The sequence below is a fragment of the Xenopus laevis genome, chromosome 9_10L, assembly GCF_017654675.1.
Source record: "Xenopus laevis strain J_2021 chromosome 9_10L, Xenopus_laevis_v10.1, whole genome shotgun sequence".
Taxonomy (NCBI): Eukaryota; Metazoa; Chordata; class Amphibia; order Anura; family Pipidae; genus Xenopus; species Xenopus laevis.
Window position 1 is genome coordinate 102,113,773 of NC_054387.1, and position 21,180 is coordinate 102,134,952.

The following is a 21,180-nucleotide window of genomic DNA, read 5'->3' on the forward strand; positions in this document are numbered from 1 at the left end:
CCCACTCCTCCCAGAGCTGCTTTAGAAGTTGAAAAAAGACACTTGACACTACAATATTAAAAAAACGGTCACACAGAAAAAAGAAAGTCATTGGAAAAAGTCATTATTTCTGGTGATCTATCAGAAAACAACTAGTTGTTTGAAGGTGAACCACCCCTTTAATCAAATCATTGCATGGTTGCTAGGGTAATGTGGACCCTAACACGCAGACATGAAACTGGAAACTCAAAACACATAAATAAAAAAGGAGTACCTTGCAAATATAAAGCAAAGATTCTGAGCACTTACAAATATAACCGGGGAAGACAGAATTGTGACAATGTGGTAGCTGTATTGAGCTCACTATTACTAAACTTAAATTTCAAGCATCTCACATTGAGGGGCCCATTTGTTAAACTTCAAATTGAAAATGAAATATAATATATATATTATAAAGTAAAGGTTGCTGGGTGCAAACAAGTAGATAACAGTCCAAAAGATGGCCATGCACTCACAGGTCTTATTGAAGAAAACATGGTGTTTATTAAGCAAAGAAGTGACTGACGTTTCAGCTAGCTATCTAGTCTTTCTCACTTTGTGAAAGGCTAGATAGCTATCCGAAACATCAGTCATTTCTTTGCTGAATAAACACCATGTTTTCTTCAATAAGACCTGTGAGTGCATGGCCATCTTTTGGACTGTTATATATATATATGTGAATTTTTAGGGAGTGTGCTAAACATAGAGATTAGTAACTGCTGCTTGTAGATACTGTACCTAGAAATAGGTTTTATTATTATTATATTATTATCACAGTATTTGACCCACAACAATTGGGATATGTTCAAGCCTGCTTGAGCTCTCAGTTGTCCTTACAATATTTCATAACCCTCCTCTCATCTTTTGCTTGAATTATAACATTCTGACAACAAAATAGCTTGGGATGTGGCCCAGAACAAAGGAGTATGGTCTTCTTCAATAGATGATTAATTGTGATGCAACATACAGTATGAAAATATCAGTAATAAAACATTTGCAGCGTGAAAAATATATGTACTTTTATTTGCATTGTTACAAAATGAACTTGAACAATATAGTTACAATTTAATAAATATAGCAACTTTAAAAAAAACAAACAAAAAACCTCTCCTTACAGTGGATAAAACCAGTCATTTAGGAGAGCAGAGCTCATGATATCTATAACCCAGAAAATCTTATAGAGTAAACAAACGGTCATTCCTCTGGAATACTTCACAAGCAATTATCTGTGCCTTCGCTGATGCCAATCTTCAGTGCTTGTTTGTGTTAGCTGCACGGGTCCTGAATGAGTATCTGGAAAAGAGGAATATGGTAGTTAATGCAGAGAGGTAAGGATTATTCAAAATGTTTCCATTACATTACAATGCATTGCTATAAATCCCTTTCGCTAATGCCCTTTAATGGAATAATGGTGCGATTTAGCTTTGATGGGAATAATTGTAGTCATTTTATTAAAATGGATAGTTGGAATTCATTTTACCCAGTCGCTTATTTAATAAGATCACCTTTCATCATCATCATTTATTTATACAGCTCTGACAAGTTACGCAGTGCTTTACCTTAGTTTATAACAGACGGAATACATGGTGAATAACAAACAAGGGTTTATAGAGTAAAATAGGAGTAGAAGGCCCTGCACACGAGAGTTTACAAACTAAAGTTCAGGGTATAATTAAGACATTAGGGGGCACATTTACTAAGGGTCGAACATCGATGGTTAATTAACGATTTTCTTTCGATCAGAAATAGCTTAAAAAGCTTATGGGGAAGGTCCCCATAGGCTAACATTGGTGCTCTGTGGGTTTTAAGTGGCGAAGTAGGTAGTCGAAGTTTTTTTTAAAAGAGACAGTACTTCGACTATCGAATGGTCGAATAGTCAAACGATTTTTACTTCGAAACGTTCGATTCAAAGTCGTAGTCGAAGGTCGAAGTAGCCAATTCGATGGTCGAAGTAGCCAAAAAAAAAAACCTTTGAAATTCGAAGTTTTTTTCATTCATTCCTTCACTCGAGCTTCGTAAATGTGCCCCTAGGAGTTTGGACACAATTTTGTGATTTATAATACAGCAATGATTGATTAATTAAGGTACATTGAATAAGCTTCTTTTAACAGGTGGGTCTTTAAGGAGCGTTTGAAAGTTTGGAAAAAAAAGGAGAAAGTCTGACAGCTCAAGGCAGAGAGTTCCAGAGAAAAGCAGAAGCCTCAGAGAAGTCTTGTAGATGAGAATGGGCAGAAGTGATGAGAGGAGAAGCGAGGCAAAGGTCAGAAAGGATCCTCAGTTCTGCAAGTTATATTGATGAGACACTTGCCTAGTGTGGAAATGGGCTAAAATCTATTCAGCCCCGCACACTGCTTATTAAATGGATCTACTTACCTTCTGCTTTGCAATGGAAAACAACATTGCCAGGAGTTGATCTATATAAAAGAGGAGGTTCACCTTTTATTACTGCGTTTTAGTATGTTATGGAATAGCCAGTTCTTAGCATCTATGCCTAATTTTTTAATAGTTTTTGCAGGATTTGCTTTGCTCTTCTGACTCTTTCCAGCTTTCAAATGGGGGTCACTAACTCTGGCAAAATATTGCTCTTTGAGTCTACAATGTTATTGTTACTTTTTATTACTTCAGTATTAGAAAAACGATCACAAATAGAGAATAGAAAGTAATTGGAAATATTTCTGGTGAACTATCTGAAAACAATTGAACTAGTGTCTGAAGGTGAACATCCCTTTTGAAACAGTATCTACAACTATAGCGTGATAAAATTATACATTTGCCTCCTGCCTTATCGACTTGAGACATTTCAGTCCTTGAAGCACAGTCAAAATCTCTAGATCAGAACTAATCAGCACGTATTAAGGCTATAGAAAGCAGTGGACAAATATATGTTAATAGCCTTCAAATTTAAAATAAGGGCTCCCCCTACTGGCTATAATGAAAAGTTATTAGCAAGAGACAGACTTATTTAATAAGAAATGCTAAACTGCACCAGTGGCAATTTAGAAATCATATTAATCAGTCACAGTGAAAATATGGCAGACTCCCAAGTGGTATATTTATCAAAGAGTGAATTTAGAGATAACCACAGTCCACTAGAGTGAAATAACACCACCCTCCATTAATGGGATTTATAAAGGCGTATTTATCAAAGGGTGAAAGTGAAAGTTCACCCTTTGATAAATACGCCTTTAAGAATCCCATATAAATGAATGGAGAGAGGTGGTATTTCATTCTAGCATCTTTAACTTCACTTTTTGATAAATATACCCCTAAGGGTGATGTTGCCAAAAGCAATTAATGTGATTTTTACTTTTGTTTTCTAACTTGCAGGTGACTGTTCAAATCTAATTCAAATCACCAGTTATATTTGTCTCCAATATTAAATAAATATGCTCTAAGTGTGCAGAAAGATTCTGCTTGTGGAACAGGTTGATTGAAGGCAATGGCATGTGTGCAATTTAAATCGTGTGCCTTATATCTTGTTGGCTGGTCAAAGTCACCTCTCCATTCATATTAAACTTTTTGTCCCACACCCATTGAGCCACAAAAACACCACATAAATGCCCCATGTGGCTTTACCCTTGAGAATGGCACACGCTTTGTAAAAATAGAGTGCAACCATAATTTATCTAACTGCCAACTATGGAGAAAAAATGTATTCAAAATTTTACTGATTCATATTGTTATAGTGTATAGAGTATATTCTGTGCAATGTATGAGCCTACAGTGTTGGACTGGCCCACCGGGATACCAGGAAAACTCCCGGATGGGCCCAGATGTCAGGGGGCCTCTTGCTTTTAACTATTTAGCCTATTTTATGGTTAATCCATATTTCTAAAAAGAGAACTAAACCCCTTACCAAATGCCCACCCTAAACTTGCATTGCGCCCCCTCTCCCTCCCCTTTTGCCTCGATGTACTTTAGTGTAAAAAAAACCTTTAAAAAAAATCTGACCTTAAATGCAGAGAAGCGCAGCGGAGCTCCCGGTCGCCATCTTCTAGGTCTTCATATAGTCTTCGGGTCTCTTCGCCATCATGAAGTCTGCCAACACACGCGCAGTAGGGCCAAGTCAGGAATCGACTTCAACTGTGCATGTGCAAATCGATGTTGAGACCCGAAGACTGTATGAAGAGCTTCTCTGCATTTAAGGGTCATCATTTTTTAAAGATTTTTTTTTACACCAAACACATCGTAGGGCGGGAGAGGGGAGGGGCAATGCCTGCAAGTTTAGGGGGGCTTTTAGTAGGGGGGGTTTAGACTTCCTTTACGGAGCTTAATAATGGAAGAATAGAGTACAGTATGTAGAGAAAAAAGACTAGAATGAAGGAGTTTAGTGAGGAGAAGATATATAATAGCTTGGAAAGTGGGCCATGGTCTAAGGTTTTCTGTTGGGCCCCTGGCATCCCAGTCCGACACTGTGAGCCTATCCACATCCTCCCTGAAATAGGATTCTAGCTAACAATCTGTAGCAGAAAGATAGTCAAGATAAGGAGCACCTGAGGAGGGATTCTGTGAGATCTGAAACATGTTGAGCTGGACAACCCAATACTACATGAGCAAAGTTGCCTTATGTTGGCCGGTCATCTCTCTTGTTATGAAATGATAAGCAGCCCTAATCTGATTCAATAGCTATAAGAAATTTATAACACTACTGCTTGGAGAAAAAAAGTAAAATTATCATGTTTGTAATTTGCAACATTTAACTGTAGAATGCAAATTCGCTTTTGGTATACTCAGGGAGTGTTATAACACAGTGAGTGGCATGATAATACTGATAAGTCTAACCCTGTTATGAGCCATAATGGCATAAAGCCCAAACAATAAACAAATTAACCTAATCTTATGCCTGAACTAAAAAGACATGAACAAAATAGTGTATATAGGCTGAGGAATACCAAGAGGTACAAGCAATATAAATGAAAAAATACCTTTTAAGTGTTGAAGGTATGGGATCCGTTACCCCGGGAATCTGTTATGCAGAAAGCTCTGAATCACAGAATGGCTATCTCCCATAGATTCCATTTTAATCAAATAATTCACATTTTTAAAAATGATTCCCCTTTGTCTCTGTAATAATAAAACTGCACCTTGTACTTGATCCTAACTTAGATTTAAATAATCCTTATTGGTGGTAAACAAAACCATTTTTTTTTTTTGTTTGGCCGACTTTCTAGAAGACTTAATGTATGGGGTTCCAAATTACAGAAGGATCCCTTATCTGTAAAACCCCAGGTTTCCAAGCATTCTGGATAACAAATCCTACACCTGTAATAGGCTACTAGTATCAACAATATATAGAAGACAAAAACACTAATATTGTCATTTTACCTTTTGTATTTCTACCTCGTGGAATGTTTCTAAAGGTGTGGTTCTCAGTTGACACCTTCTCTACTTTCTGGCATGGCCCATCTTCATGTTCTTTTAAAAAGTGAGCAACGATTCCATATAGAATTGGTCTGGTGAAACAAAATGAGGTTGGATTGATCAAAAATGATCAAAAATGAAAGCGATACTATTAAGTTGATGTGATTTGCAGGCACAATGACTGTTACAAGAAAATAGAAATAAAGATAGAGAATTTATCATAAAAAAAATAAAATAATGTGGCATTATAGGGAAAGAACCCTTTTCTAATCAGTCCTCAATATACCTTCAATCCCCAATATCCTTTTGAGGATACCAGTTAAATAATATCAATTGTTAAAGGTGTAATTAAAAAAACTGAATTAATATATATATATATTGAAATTATTACCCCTTATAAAACAATAAATCACATTAAAAAGATGGCCGGCCAGGAGAATCTATCACCCATGTTTTTTGTTTCCAAGCTTTGCCTTACACTGACTGGGAGTTCAAATCTTCAACAACGTTAAGCTCTTTAGTGAGAAATGAACGATCGAGTGGAACCTCGGAAAGGCCAGTTTCTGTAAAATAACATACAAAAAATATCAGTGAGTCTAGAAGTGAAATGTGAAAACAAAAGGGAAAAGAGGTTGGGGAGCTAACAGTGCAAGACAGGACAAATAAAAGGGGCAAGGATGGCACAAAGGCAAGAAAAAAATGAAAGAAAAGAGCAGATAAAAGGGGAATGGGAAGGCAAAGGATAACTACATGGATTTCAGTGCAAGTTCCTAAACAGGTGAATGGCAAATTGTTTTCATGTGACTCACTGGCCCATGCACTGCTTTATCACAATGCTCAGATGTATCCTAATTTACAGCCTCCTACAAATGGATAGGTACTATTTTGGCAGTAAGTTGCAAGTTTGTAATATTCTACCCCCACTTACTCATACTGGTAGGTAAGTGTGGTTGCACAATGACTTATTTGTTACTGGCTGCCATTAAAACATTTATCTCTTCTGTGACCAATAATTCCAACCCTATTCAACAATATATTAATTGTAAACAAGAAATGTGATTAATCGAATTACTTGCAATAAATGTGAAATTAATATTTCATCTATATACTAGACAACCAATCTTTGATGTGTCTGGCTTTTATGAATAATGTGATGTGTTCACTCCATTTTTGTTGTCTTTTGATTGTATACTTCTGGACTGCATACTATTTTGTTTTCCTCCCTTTTATGTGATTGCACAGTTGCTGGTGACCCTTGCGTGGGCTTTCAATTCCTTTTCACTTCCTGACCTACACTAAGCCTATGATTAAGTAAATATGTACATGGGACATGTAAGGCTACTCTGTACCTAATGTTTTATGTATTAAATTAAAAATGTAAATTATATATACTCGTTTGTGCGATCTGTGAGTGCCTGCTGAGCCTTCTGCTAAAAAGGAAGTGTCAGAATCTGGTGCTGTAGATAAAATACTTATTTTTTAAACCGAGTGCTGTTTTTTAATCAGCTGAAAGAGCTTTACATCAAATCGGTAAAAAAGTTACCAAAACAGCATGTGATCATGCAGTCCAGCCAGAGATCAATGAAAGTTTATGAAACGAATGGCACTATGGTTTGGTTATGCCGGTGCCACAGACTCTATGGTTTCTTGTTTTTCCTTAACCTATACCTTGTGTCTAATTGCAATACATGGTGTACCAAAATCAAAGAGAGCTCATACTAAAAGATGGATGCCAAAATATTAGGAACCTCCTTGTGAATAGAATTGCTAGGTTTGTTGCTTAACTACTTCCCAGCCACACGAGCAAGATTTAGCTCAGCGGAGTTATGTTACTGTACAGGAGCACTAACCTGAGAGGTTATTCTAGCAATTCTATTTACTGGGGTACCTAACATGTTGGCACCCCCTCAATAAACAGGGCTTTCCCTGTCCTTTAAAAGTTTTGGGTTTAACAAGTGAAAATGGTTAATACAGAGGTATAGCTCTCTGTGTTGTAATAAAAGCTCAGCACAACTGATGACAAGAAGGTAGAAACAGCAGGTTGCCATCAGCCCTTCTGACATGTCTGCTGTAAAGACTATGGGTTACATCTTTTCTACTAATACCACAGGCACTGAAATGCCGCACATTTCTTTCAGTGTATCAATCAGCCAGCTAGCAGTGTTGGACACCCTAGAAGAACATTACCTGCAGTAAGGACAGATGAGGTGTAGCTATACTTGTTGAATGCCAGATATTCTCTAATCAATTCATTGATGAGGAGATTTTCAGGGGACAGAACTGGTTTGGGTTCACTACGATCATCCAATGCTTCAAACACCTCTGCTCGAACTCTTGCCTTTAGCTGCCCCATAACTCCTCTCTTCTCCAGAGTGTCCTTCACAACTGCAAACAAACAATGGCATATGGATTATTTCTATTAAACAGCATCTAGACCTGAGCGACAGGTCTACAGCAGCATGCTTACCTTAAAAACAATTCCAGGGTGATCAATCAGTGACAGACAATAATAAAAAATATATATATTATAGCCCAATAATACACAAGAGCCATGAATATCCTGTAAATTATTTCCTTTATAAATGCTTAGTGAGGTCATTGGTTATAATTGGAGCTTAGTGATGTAATTTCTGTCACACAGTTTCTCACTGAAACTTGTGTATTATAATAAATAACGTTCTCTCTGTTGCAAAACATGAGGAGTTCCATGACCTGTATAAAAACACTCTATCTTCAGCCTCGTGCTTTTATATGGTCATGGAACTTCTCGGTAACTTATAATATCCTTATATTTTACAAGAGGTGGTACTTCATTCACTATATAATATATATAGTGAATAAAATACCCCTTATTGTAAAATATAAGGATATTATATGTCACGAGGAGTTCCATGACCATGTAAAAGCACGAGACCGAAGGCAGGTCATGGAACTCCGAGTTTACTTCTAATATCCGCATATTTATTAGGGATGCACGGTTTGGGATTCGGCCTTTTTGAGCAGGATTCGGATTCAGCTGAATCCTTCTGCCTGGCCGAACCGAATTCTAATTTGCATATGCAAATTAGGGGCAGGGAGGGAATTCACGTGACTTTTTTCACAATACAAGGAAGTAAAAAATGTTTTCCCTTCACACCCCTAATTTGCATATGCACATTAGGATTCCGTTAGGTATTCGACCGAATCTTTCGTGAAGGATTCGGGGGTTCGGCCGAATACAAAATAGTGGATTCGGTGCATCCCTAATATATCATCATCATCATCATCATTTATTTATATAGCGCAGTCAAGATACGCAGTGCTTTACTGCAGATATAGCAAACAGGGAATAAATGGTGGATAACAGACAAGGATTACAGAGTACAATAGGGTTTACAAACTAAAAGGTTAGGGTACAATTGAGACATTAGGATTATATAAACACTTTGTCATTTTTGATACAGCAATGATTAATTAAGGTGCATCGAATAGGCCTCTTTAAACAGATGGGTCTTTAAGGAGCGCTTGAAAGTTTGGAAGGAAGGAGAAAGTCTGACAGCTTGTGGCAGAGAGTTCCAGAGAAAAAGCAGAAGCCCGAGAGAAGTCTTGTAGACGAGAATGGGCAGAAGTGACCAGAGGAGAAGTGAGGCGAAGATCAGAAGCAGAGCGTAGGTTTCGTGAAGGAGTGTATTTGGAGATTAGAGATGAAATATAGGGAGGGGTTTCATTATTAAGGGCCTTGAATGTGAGTGTAAGTAATTTGAATTTGATTCTAGAAGAGATTGGGAGCCAGTAGAGGGACATACATATGGAAGCAGCTGATGTTGAGCGGCGAGCTAGATGAATAAGTCTAGCGGCCGCGTTTATAATAGATTGGAGTTGTGAAAGATATATATATATATATATATATATATATATATATATATATATATAGTCCTACACATCAATGCCTCCAGAAAAGGCTAAGAGTACAGATAACCTAGCAACTGGAGGGAAAGACTTACCAAACCAAATTAAAAACCTTAGTGACCTGTGACTATAGAGTACTAGATAACTGAAGGTGACTATTTTTTTGAACAATGCAATTTTTGCATTTTACATAAATTCAAATATATAAATGAAGGGTTGCGTGGACTATTTGGCCCCATTATTTGTGGAGAATTAAAGGAAATGAAGATAATTCTAAGCAATGTTGCAATATACATTCATTACAATTTTTCTATAGTTTTTACGTTATTTGTATTGCTATTGAAAGCAGTGTTTGTTCCCTTTCTATTCTCTGCCCTTGTGCCTCAGACTATTGATACAAAGTAAGATTTGTCTTTGCTGGCGAACTTTTGCAAAAAAAATAACAACCAGGCTACTGATCTTTTCAGTAGCAATTATTTTTACAAATAACTTTAAAGAGGACCTGTCACCCTAAAAAAACAATTCCAAATCCTGTTTTATGATGGTAGTCAAGCAAAATGAACTTCACTAACACTATATACATGATTTTAGTCTTGTAAATCCCAATCAAACAGGCAGCAGCCATTTTGTGGACACTTATTAAGGCAAGTTAAAATTCTGCCAAATCATGCCATAATCTTGTTTATGCACCATAATGGGGAACCTGATGCCGTTGCACTGGCTACCAAATCAAACGTTGAAGACGAAGGGGGAATGTAAGGAGAGCAGTGACATCTAGGAACAGATGAGAAGATTTGGGGAGATTAGTCGCCAGTCGACAAATCGCCTCTTCTTCAGGCAACTAATCTCCCCAAACTGCCTCCCCGCCGGCTAGAATAGAAATCTGAGCGCTTCATTTTCCGAAGTCGTCTGAAGTTTCCTCGTGAGGCGACTTTGGCAAACAAAGTACTCTGAATGCCATACCGCTGGTGATTCAGAGTGTTTTTATACATATTTTACAACTGGGGGTACTTTATTTATTATAATACACAAATTTCAATGAGTCATGTGACAGAAATTACATCAGAACTCACGTTTATAACTGATGACATCAGAACTCACTGTTTATAAGGATATAATTTACAAGATATTCATGGCTTTTGTCTATTATAAATGTATATTGGACAGCTGCTTAGAATGTTTTCTTTTCTTAGGCAAATTTTTATTTTGGGGTTGACTTGCCCTTTAAGTATCTATGTATCCCTAATGTGAAAGGGAGTTATTGAGAGCCTAAGGGAAACAGGTAGAGGAACAGGAAAAAAATGATATATACTGTATTATCACTTTGTTCCTTGGGCAGCACAATGACCCAGTATGTAGGCATATACACACAGGCAACTACCATCAAATCAGAAACTATTATATAACTACAACTCCCAGCAGCCCAGCTAGAGTAAGGAGTAATACACGCAGTCGATTACTGATAGATAAAAACACATTTCTGCATGACCAGCTCGATAACTAGAGCCCCAAGCAGAGTTATAAAGCGCAAACTCACCGGCTTTGAGATCTCCTACGGTAGCCATCCTTCCCAACGGCTGTATGAAACTCCCCCTGCTGAACCCCCGGGCGCATGCGCAGTTCCCTTTGGCTTCTGTCAAAGTTCGACTTGCTTTGTTGTGGAAACGGCGCTTGATAGTGACTCGATAGAGCTGTCCAACGCGTAGAGACTGGGTAAACCGGAAACGGAATATGCCTTAAAGTGGTATTACATACATAAAATATGGACTTGTCATGCTATGTGGGTGAAATTGTAACGAGTGCTGAAAGAGACCATCGCTCTTAGAGATTTTATTTAAAACCCTCTGTTTACTTCCTTGCAGAATATTATCTATTTTTCTGTAACAGATCACTGCCCTAGCGCTCAAGGGTTAATCCATACTTCCCAACATTCAAAACGGGGCTAAAATTAGGAAAAATAAGGAGAGTTGACAGCTCTGGGTGATATATTGTACCTAAATTCAACTAACCATAACATACCTCCCAACATTTTGGAAGTAAAAAGAGGGACAAATTTTTTTTTCCGCATGTAGCGCAGCATTTTTTGGCCACACCCCTTTCTGCAGCCACACCCCCTAATTACCATGTTTGTTTTACAAAATTTGGCAGGTTATGAAAGTTTGAAAATATTTCTCCTTATCTAAACTGTGCTTTTGTGTCTCAAAATTGTTACAAAGTATCTTATTTGCACCTGTTAGCTGTTCTGGACTCTCTGCTAAAAGCCAATTAAGTGAGAAACTTTGTTTCTTTTTCTGGCTGTTCAGTGCAGAAAAAAGAGGGACTTTCCAGTACAAATGAGGGACTGCAGGTTGAGCTGTCAAAAGAGGGACTGTCCCTCCGAAAAAGGGACAGTTGGGAGGTATGCATAGCAACCAATCATATATTTGATTTTCGTTTCTATTTGTTAAACCCAATTGCTGATTGTTTACTACTAGCAATTGCGGAATATGTCAACTATGTCCCATAGTTCCAGTCATGTTTCACTGCCAGAAATACCTCATACCTCCCAACTGTCCCTTTTCGGAGGGACAGTCCCTCTTTTGACAGCTCAACCCGCAGTCCCTCATTTGTACTGGAAAGTCCCTCTTTTCTCAGCACTGAACAACCAGAAAAAGAATCAAAGTTTCTCACTTTATTGGCTTTTAGCAGAGAGCCCAGAACAGCTAACAGGTGCAAATAAGATTCTTTGTAACAATTATGAGACACAAAAACACAGTTTAGATAAGGAGAAATATTTTCAAACTTTCATAACCTGCCAAATTTTGTAAAACAAACATGGTAATTAGGGGGTGTGGCTGCAGAAAGGGGTGTGGTCAAAAATTGCTGCGCTACGTGCGGAAAAAAAATTTTTGTCCCTCTTTTTACTTCAAAATGTTGGGAGGTATGATACCTTCCCCAGGCTCTTTTAATTTCCTTGATATTTGAATGTTTCTGTTGCATCACCTTTTCTTTTTAAAGCATAAATGATCATCAAACATTTCCTGATATTACACCTGGCTGGTAGGTGGAGGAAAACTTTACTGAGTTTATCTAATTTCTCTTTTAATTTCCTTGATATTTGAATGTTTTGTTTGCATCACCTTTTCCTTTTAAAGCTTATGTGATATGGTCATCAAACATTTCCTGATATTACTCCCTATGGCAAGAGAGTATTGCCACACAGAACACAAGCTGACTGGAAGGTGGAGGAGAACTTAAGTGAGTCTAATTTCCCAAGCCAGACCTGTGACTCAGGAACCGGATGTACCTGTAACTATATTTCCCAGAAGCTGATGACACAAGAATATTAAATCAATGAAGAAGAAAAAATAAAGCATTGCTGAAAGGCAATATTTATGAAATATGGTATCTTAATTGCACAGATTAATCAATCTCTACAGACAACCTTATTTTAAAATGTTTATTAGATACTTAACATTTAATCCACATGAAATGTGCTTGTGTTCATTTATCCTTAAGCGTAGGGAACACAGACCAATAGAACGAAGGACTTTACAACAGTAAACTGTGTCAATTGTTCAATTCAGCATCCACTACGCACCAATGTTTGCTTGATGGCTGGTCTGCAAGGTTGAATACAATATATCACAATCAAAAAACAACTGAAGTGTGAATCAGGTGTCCTGATAGCCAGAATACCTGTCCTACAACTCCCAGCAACCCAGTTCAGACCGCCATCAACAGTGCTAGTGATAGCTTAACACCAGTTCCCCATAGCTTAAAACATAACTTTTAATAACTTATTAGTTAAAAACCACACACACCCTTAGTGTGCCAAGCTTCCCACGACCAAACAAAACCCACTGCGTTAACTACGTCAGTGCTGGACAGTGTCCTTAAAAAACATTCAATAAAATTGCCCAGGTGGACGAGTGGATGGTCTCGTGCCAACTTGCAGCGTGACCAGATACACCAAAGTGTTCCTAAAAGGAAAGTCTACCCCATTCAGGACTGTAACCCCCTCCCTTCCATTTTTCCAGGAGTACCTGCCTATCTACATAGGGAGCGGTCAGATCTACTCTCACCACCGTCCACCTATGCTGCCCTACGCGTTTCACCGACTCAGCGGCTTCTTCAGGGGCATAGGTGGCATTGCACTTATATTGCCATTATGATATTCATTAATACGGACTGCCACTGAAGTGTTACGTTTATGTTTAACATCCCCTACATGTTCTTGAATTCTCCTACGAAATTCACGTAACGTTTTGCCCACATAGTGTTTTACACATATACATTGCATAATATACACTATACATGTGCTTTTACAATTCATGTAGTTTTTAAGTTTGTACTCAATATTATCCCTTGTTAGAATTATTGTGGACGTTCTTTCCACTAGTGGGCATGCTATACAATTTCCACATTTATAGCATCCTGTTATTTTAGATGTTAGCCATGTAGGTTTGGCAGAACATGTATAATGACTATGGGTTAATTTGTCATGTCAGTAAACTGTGACAAACGAGAATACTATTTGGTAAACCAGGGTTGCCAATTTGTTAGGAACCCCCAATTCTGAAAAAATTGCTAACCTTTTGCCCCAGGCTTGTATTCCTTAAAACAATTCTGATACATTTTTACCAGTCCAGTATACTTTGCAAGTTTTCTTCTGCTCAAGTGTTCTGTGCTTGGGTTGTACATATGCAGAGTACACTCCAACACCCAAGAATAAATATATTGAGCCCTGCCCAAGCACATGTCGATAACCTCTTGGAAGAATAATGTACGTACTACCCACCCCAGCATCATTTCCAAGGCTATTTATGTTTCTATAGCAGCACACTGGCCCATGGGCATAAATTAAAGATTTAGGTCTATAGATGTGCATAAAAAATTGACACCTCAGTGTTTTTAACTTTTCTTTGTACTTTAAAGGGGTTGTTCACTTTCCAAACACTTTTTCAGATTGTTTACCATAAATTAAGACTTATTTCAGTCACTTTCCATTTTTTACCGTTTTTCCAAAATCTTAGTTTAAGGGCTGGACGCCACGAGTGATTTTGGTCGGATCGATGCCCGCCAACAAAATGCACGTGACAAGTCGGATGGAGTCACGCATGGAGATATAATTGGACTGAATGAAAAGTCAGAGGTAAGAACTACATTACAACCGACGCGACACGACTGTCGGATGTGGACACAGAAAGCAGCGTCTATATCCGACAGTCGGACCCTGTAGTTGTTCACTCCGATTTTTCATTCAGTCCAATTATATCTTCACGCATGCAACTCCATCCGACTTGTTGCGTGCATTTTGTTGGCGGACGTCGATCCGACCAAAAACACTTGTGGAGTCCATCCCTAAAGTATAATATTCCTGCCCCTGGTGTTTCAATCTGACAGCTCAGTAATTCAGGTGCAGACTCTAAACTGTTACAATTTTGCAAAATGTAGTTGATAATTTCTCAGCAGCATCTTTGGGGTATTAGCAACTATTGTATCAATTATAACAGCTGCCTGTAATGAAACTCAGGGATTCTGCTCAGCAGTGAAAAAGATAGGAAATGTATCGACTAAATGTATTAATTAAGAACAGTTTACCCGGTTGGTGACCAACCCACCCAGAGCTATTTTAGAAAATAGAATGTAATTGAAAATATCTTTATTTCTGGTGAACTACCTGAAACCAACTGAACTAAAAAAAGTGTTGGAAGGTGAACAACCATAAGGGTGATGGCCCAGTGACTACTGGGGGAGATTAGTCGCCCAGCGACAAATTGCCTCTTCTTCGTGCGACTAATCTCCCCTAAATGCCTTCCCACTGGCTATAATGTAAATCGCTGACAGGATGGCACTCGGATTGCTTCGGCTTTCCGAAGTCGCCCGAAGTTTCCTCGTGAGGCAACTTCGGGCGACTTGGGAAAGCGAAGCGTTCCGAGTTCCATCCTGCATTCGATTTACATTCTAACCAGTGGGAAGGCATTTAGGTTAGATTAGTCGCCCGAAGAAGAGGCGATTTGTCGCTGGGCGAAAAATATCCCCCGGTAGCCACGTTTGCCACCACCCTTAAAGTGGTACTGACCCTAAAAAAAGACTTTTTAAAATAGAATATATTAAAAGTTACCTTTATCATATTGATTGTTTTTTGTTGAGAGGTTTGTTTTTGTAAGTAATTGTTCCTAAATATGACTGTTTTGCCAACCTGACTGTCCGATCTCAGCCTGTCAGTTAAAGATTCTAATAGTAACGGACTCCTGCTGCACAAATATTGCAGCCCCCTCATACAGAAACATTGGGCGTCAGACAGGTAATGTAAAAGCATTGTGCAAATACTTTATGGCAAATTAGCTTTCAAAGGCAATATTATGATAGATGTAAAGATGTAAGAGTTTAATTTCTGGTGTCAGCATCTCTTTAAAGACCATTTTAAAAAGTTGCACTTGTCTTTAATGCAATAAAAGAAGAAATATATCTTTACATACAAGCTCTACAACAAACAGCAATAACAACAAATATGCTGCGCCCAGACTATAAAGTGCCTGGTGAAGGTCTTGACTAATGTGCAGTTTCCTTATGGTCTAGGAGCTCTATATAGGTTTTGCTTTAGGGCCCAGTAATGTATGTAGTTATACTTAGTCTTATTAGGTGCTGTATGGACTTTTTGGGTCTTATTGGACCAAAAATCACACAGGAAAATATACATGCATTGCAAACATTTTTTTTTATAAAACAGGTATGATCACTGATCCTCGCAGTGCTGGGAATAATATATGTGTGATAAACTCCTCCGATTTTTCTCTGCTGGGCATAGGTAAGTCTATGAGCATTAGGGATACCTGCATAAGGTAAATAAGATGGCATGTTACTTATTTCCAGAAGGTGAATTTTTTGCTAAATAAAGCACCAGTCCATGGAAAAAAAACATAGCATTTGGATTCACTTGGATGTCTAATAACATATTGGCACCAGTCCCAGGCTCTCAATTTGTAGATTTTGGCAAATTCCAGAGGGGCTGCTATAAGAAGCCACAGACAGTCCATATTTATTGTGAGAGGCTGTGCAAGCGGGTGAGTGGCCTAGGTCACCCAGGTTTTAAATCCCACCTTGACAGGTGCTGTTAGGCTCTTTCTCATAGGTGCCTTTTGGCCAAAATTAAACTATGAACTAAAGGTGGCCATACACGGGCAGATAATGCTGCCGATATAGGTCGTTTAGACCAATTTGACAGCTAATCTGCCCGTGTATGGAGGCTTCCTAAGGGTCTTTCCGATCGATATCTGGACACGATATCAATTGGGAAGGTTTGATTTTTCACCCGACCAACCCGTCGGAGCTCATTGCTCTCATTGTAATCTGATCATTCGGCCATAGGGCCGAATGTTCCGTTTACCCCCGATATAGCCCTGCCGTTAGTGGTATATCGGGGAAAAGATCCACTTGTTTGGCGATGTCGCCAAATGAGCGGATCTTATAGCGTATGGCCACCTTAAGGCAGGGATTTATTGAGGCTGATTGATATTGGAGGGATTTACAAATGTGGTGTTGAGACAAAATTGGCATTTAAATTGAGTACAATGTTTGTTTACACCAAAATATTGTTAACCAGACAAATATCAAAAAGTCGGAGTAAGATAGTTTCTCCATTTTAAAATCATCTTTCTAAATCTGACATTATTAATGCAAGCAGAGTGTTGCTAATGCCAAAAAAATTCTAAGCCCAAATAGCTCTTTAAATATAATTCTAGGATCCTGGTGGACTGAGAATAATTTGATTTTAAAACATTTCTGTTGGTTGGGCAAAAGTAAGTAAAGAGGAGCCATGGTGTAAAAAACAATCCAATAGTGGCCGTCCAGGCCATGCGCTTGTGTGGTATCTGTTGGTAGGCCCATGTACGTTGACCTTAAAGAGTGACATCAAAAATGAAACCTTTCTTTTTTTACAGTTATCATAACATTGTCTTTGCATAATATTTATAATTTGCCATAAAAGTTTTTGCCTAATGCTTTTACATTACCCATCTGATCCCCATGTTCCCCTATGAGGGGGCTGTCATATTTTTGCAGCTTTAGTCTGTTAACAATAGAATCTCTGAATGACAGGCTGAGAAGGGACAGTCAGGTTGGCAAAACAGTCAGGTTTAGGTACTTCAAGTAACAATTACTTACAAAATCTGTGATAAAAGGTCAACATGACCTATAGGTAACTTTTAAAGTACAGTCATATTTTGAAAAGTAGTTTTTAGTGTCAGTATCACCAGGTCTAGACTGGGAGTCATAATAGGCCCTGGCACAGTACACAGAGGCCCAATCAGTCCCCCACCAGCCCACTTCACAGTGACTGTCTATGGCATCTTACAGCAGCCCCTCACAGATTGCCAGTCTGGGCCCGAGTTTTAAAATGTTTTAATTAACACTTTAAATTGTGTCTGGCAGACTTATGTGGTTGTTCCATAGTACCAGCAGTCAGTCCCAGATTTGTGGAGAGGCCACCAAGGCCCGGGCCTAGGGCGGCAGGATTTTAGGGGCGGCATGGTGCCCAACCACACCCACATTGGTTCAGAAACATTGGAGATGAGCAGGAGATAAAATATTTTTAAATCTCCTCAATCCCCATTGCTCCAGTCCAACTGATGAAAATTTAAGAGAATAAAAGAGAGGGACAAGTGACGAATGACAGCGGGCAGGGTCGGACTGGGGGACTTGGGGCCCACCGGGGCTACTGCCCCAGGGCCCCCGCTGCCGCTCTAGTGCACCGCGTCGCCGTTCCTCTGCGTGTGTGCACAGCACCACTTCAGTATGCATGTGTGCAGCGCAGCGTTTATACGCATGATGTTTATTTTGCCATGAACCCCGACAAAGAGGGGTTGCGCAACACCAAGAAGTGGATCTGGGACCACCGTTTTTTTCCCAGTGTCCCGCTGGCCCAGTCCGACACTGACAGTGGGCCTAGGGGTGCCTGCTGTGTAAATCCGGCCCTGCAGTTATTGGACTCCACAGAAAAATTATTTCAGCCTTTCAGGGTCCCTTATACGTTAGGAATAATAAGACTTTTTCCCACCAAAACATAGATTATATATAATATATATATATATATGAGTATATTGCTTTAAATTATTCTTTATTGTACCTGCCTCAAATATAGCAGAACAAAAGCCAGGGGTTTAGCACATAGCCAGCAGTTCTTCATACAACTGTTCTGCTTGTCTCCCCGGGCAAATATTTGTGCATGTTAGGCTTGCGGGTGCGTGTTGTTCACCTCTAATATTAGTGACGGGCCACGAGTGAAGTGCTAACTGATCTAAGAGCTGAAGTGCACCGAGAGACTAGCCTTGTGCGATGCACTACAATTAGGCGTACATAGCCACAGGTTTTTCCAGCTTAGATCCTGCCCGCGTCAACAAGCCCTCAGAGGGATCTTTAGCCAATCAACACAAGGTCTCCGACCGGACGTAAGCCAATCAGTACGCTGTGAACCGGCAACCTATTATCCAATCATCGCTAGCTCGGAGCAGGGGACAGACCAATCAGCGCACTGTGAGGCAGACGTGGCTGCTAAGCTGTTATGTAGTTTGTGGTTCTGTTTGGTCTCCCGGAGGTGCCCCCGGCTGCCATCACCACTGTCTCTTGTGCTGACCCAGTATGGAATCCTTCTGCAGCCATGACGGCAGCGAGCGCTTTTGGGTAAGGCAGACCTTCCTGTGACTCTCCACCATCATCTGACATGGCCCTGCCCTTGGCAGGCGCTAATCCCTTCACCCTGCTGTGGCCGCATGTACCGCCTCGCACCGTCTGTGCTCTGTAACCCAACTCCGCTGTGGCAGTACTATGGGCTGTACTATGGGGAGTACTATGGGGGGGGTTCCTAGGCACTTCTCGTATTATGCTGTGTTATTGGTACCGTCCTAGGCAGGGATTCGCGGGCACTTGATGCAACGCTGAGACGCTGATGCTATCGTTACACAATGGAAAGGAAAACTCTATTGTGTGTACACAGCTCAGCTTTATGCTCGTCATGTTAAAGGGACCTGTGGCCGCCTTGCCATTTCCCCTAACTGATTAGTAGCCCCAGGGTTTCCTGGTGTTGTGTTACATAAGTGTACAAGTTCGCTCTGTGCTTCCCAAACTGTCAGCCTGGCTCCCTAAGGGGCCTTTGTTAGGGGGTGCGTCTGCCTGTCATGCTCTCTCGTACCCCTGATCTTGGTGCAGACTACTTACAGTATTGGGGAACTCACTTCTTTCATATCCTTGGATATATATATATGTTTCAGCCATGTTTTCATTTGTTTGCACATTTCTTATGAACTGAGATGGGGGATTGCCTCAAAGATGGTTAAAGGAGAACTAAAGCTTAACTAAAGAAACAGCTAGAAATGTTGTATGTTATGTTTTGCCCAAGGCAATCACATCCCTTTAGCAGTAAAGATCTGTGTCTTCAAAGATGCCCCAGTAGCTCCCCATCTTCTTTTCTGCTGATTCATTGCACATGCTCTGTGCTGCTGTCACTTACTGAGCTTAGGGACCCACTCACAATATACAGTACACATTGAATATAAATGTCACAATATAAGGCTGATTAGTAATTAATACAGATAATTACTACATGGCAGCACAGAAACCAGTGCAATTAGCATCAGAATTTAATAATCAATCCTGTAGCCTCAACTTATATTACAGACAACCCTCATTTTCTGCTTAATAATATGCAATGACCCCTTAACTGCTCAACAGCTGCTCAGAGCCCACTGAGCATGTGAGTGTCACAAACACTTTCCAAGATGGTGACCCCCTGTGACAAGTTTGAAGTCCTGGATCATTGCTGCTATTGACAAGCTGAAACTTTAGGCTGGTGCAATAAGTTCAGTATATAAAACAAGGCATTTTTAGCCATATTCATTTTTTAAGATGAGATTTTCTATACTGCTGTTTTGTAATTAGAAATATATACTCCTGGATGCCATGGAATTCTACGAGAGTAGCAATGTCCAACATGTTGCCTTTTAAAGAAGAGGGAGGGCCCAATGTGTGGATGAAGCTATTTACACAAATCTGGGATACTCAACTTGGGGGTGTCTTCAATCTGATCTTATTTAAATGTTTTAGTGCAGGAGCAATGTTCCCTGTAAGGTGTGCGCTCATCCACAAACACACACACACAAATGTTGAACTCAGCGCACAATTGTGATGCTCACAAAGAATTCGGTGTGAAAACACATTTTGTGTTAATTCTGACCTGAGCACAGAGTTTTTAAAATCTGCACCCTGTTTTTAAAGTCTACAGAAACAAGTTTAAAATGTGTGCACAAAAGTATTTTCTTGCCAAGAAGGAATTACAGGGAACATATTAAGCAGAAGTGTTCTGCTTTTATATCTTTTGGGTTCTAATTCAGCCATTGCTTCATTGGTTTGATATTCCTGATGCTTAAAGCTGGCCATAAACGCACAGATCATATCGTACGAATTGAGGATTAGTGCGATTTTCGGATTGTGTGTGGAGAGTGCCGACATCGTTCGTCTGGTGGAGATCGGTCGTTTGGTCGATCGGACAGGTTTGATTTTGACCTGACCGATCCTGCCAGAGCCCATTGAGCATCGTAATCGGATTGTTCGGCCATACGGCCGAACGTTCAGATTACCCCCGATATAGCCACGCTCGTTAATGGCATATCGGGGAAAGATCCGCTCGTTTGGCGATGTCACCAATCGAGCTGATCTTTGCGTCTATGGCCACCTTAAGATGTAAAATATCTAAAAACCGTTGGAAGATTTCTTTTGTAGTTGTATACTTTAACACCTCCCCCAAGTGCCTCTTACGATGCTGTGGGCTTAGGGCAAATTGACAATGTACCTTACCATAAAAATGTCCTCTTCCAACTTTTGTTGTAAGTATATGTCCCAGTGTTCTCCAAATGCTGAGAACCATATCCTATAGCT

The 21,180-nt window shown here is 39.6% G+C and overlaps 2 protein-coding genes across 5 annotated transcripts in view; one reads left to right on the forward strand and one right to left on the reverse strand.

Moving 5' to 3' along the window:
• Positions 1-1,020: 1,020 nt before the first annotated feature.
• cep20.L (centrosomal protein 20 L homeolog) lies at positions 1,021-10,980 on the reverse strand. Of its 2 annotated transcripts, XM_018234622.2 has the most exons (6): positions 10,805-10,980; positions 7,567-7,764; positions 5,858-5,942; positions 5,344-5,471; positions 2,392-2,432; positions 1,021-1,311 (listed from the first exon to the last, which is right to left on the reverse strand). In XM_018234622.2, the coding sequence occupies exons 1-6, from the start codon at positions 10,830-10,832 to the stop codon at positions 1,285-1,287; spliced, it is 507 nt and encodes a 168-aa protein (XP_018090111.1). In that variant the 5' UTR covers positions 10,833-10,980; the 3' UTR covers positions 1,021-1,284.
• Positions 10,981-18,516: 7,536 nt separating this feature from the next.
• The window catches only part of abcc1.L (ATP binding cassette subfamily C member 1 L homeolog), a 78,942-nt gene continuing 76,278 nt past the window's right edge, over positions 18,517-21,180 (forward strand). For all 3 annotated transcript variants that reach the window (XM_018236334.2, XM_018236333.2, XM_018236335.2), the window contains exon 1: positions 18,517-18,930. In XM_018236334.2, coding sequence (XP_018091823.1) covers positions 18,889-18,930 — 42 coding nt within the window. In that variant the 5' untranslated portion in view covers positions 18,517-18,888. The remainder of the gene's footprint in view (positions 18,931-21,180) is intronic.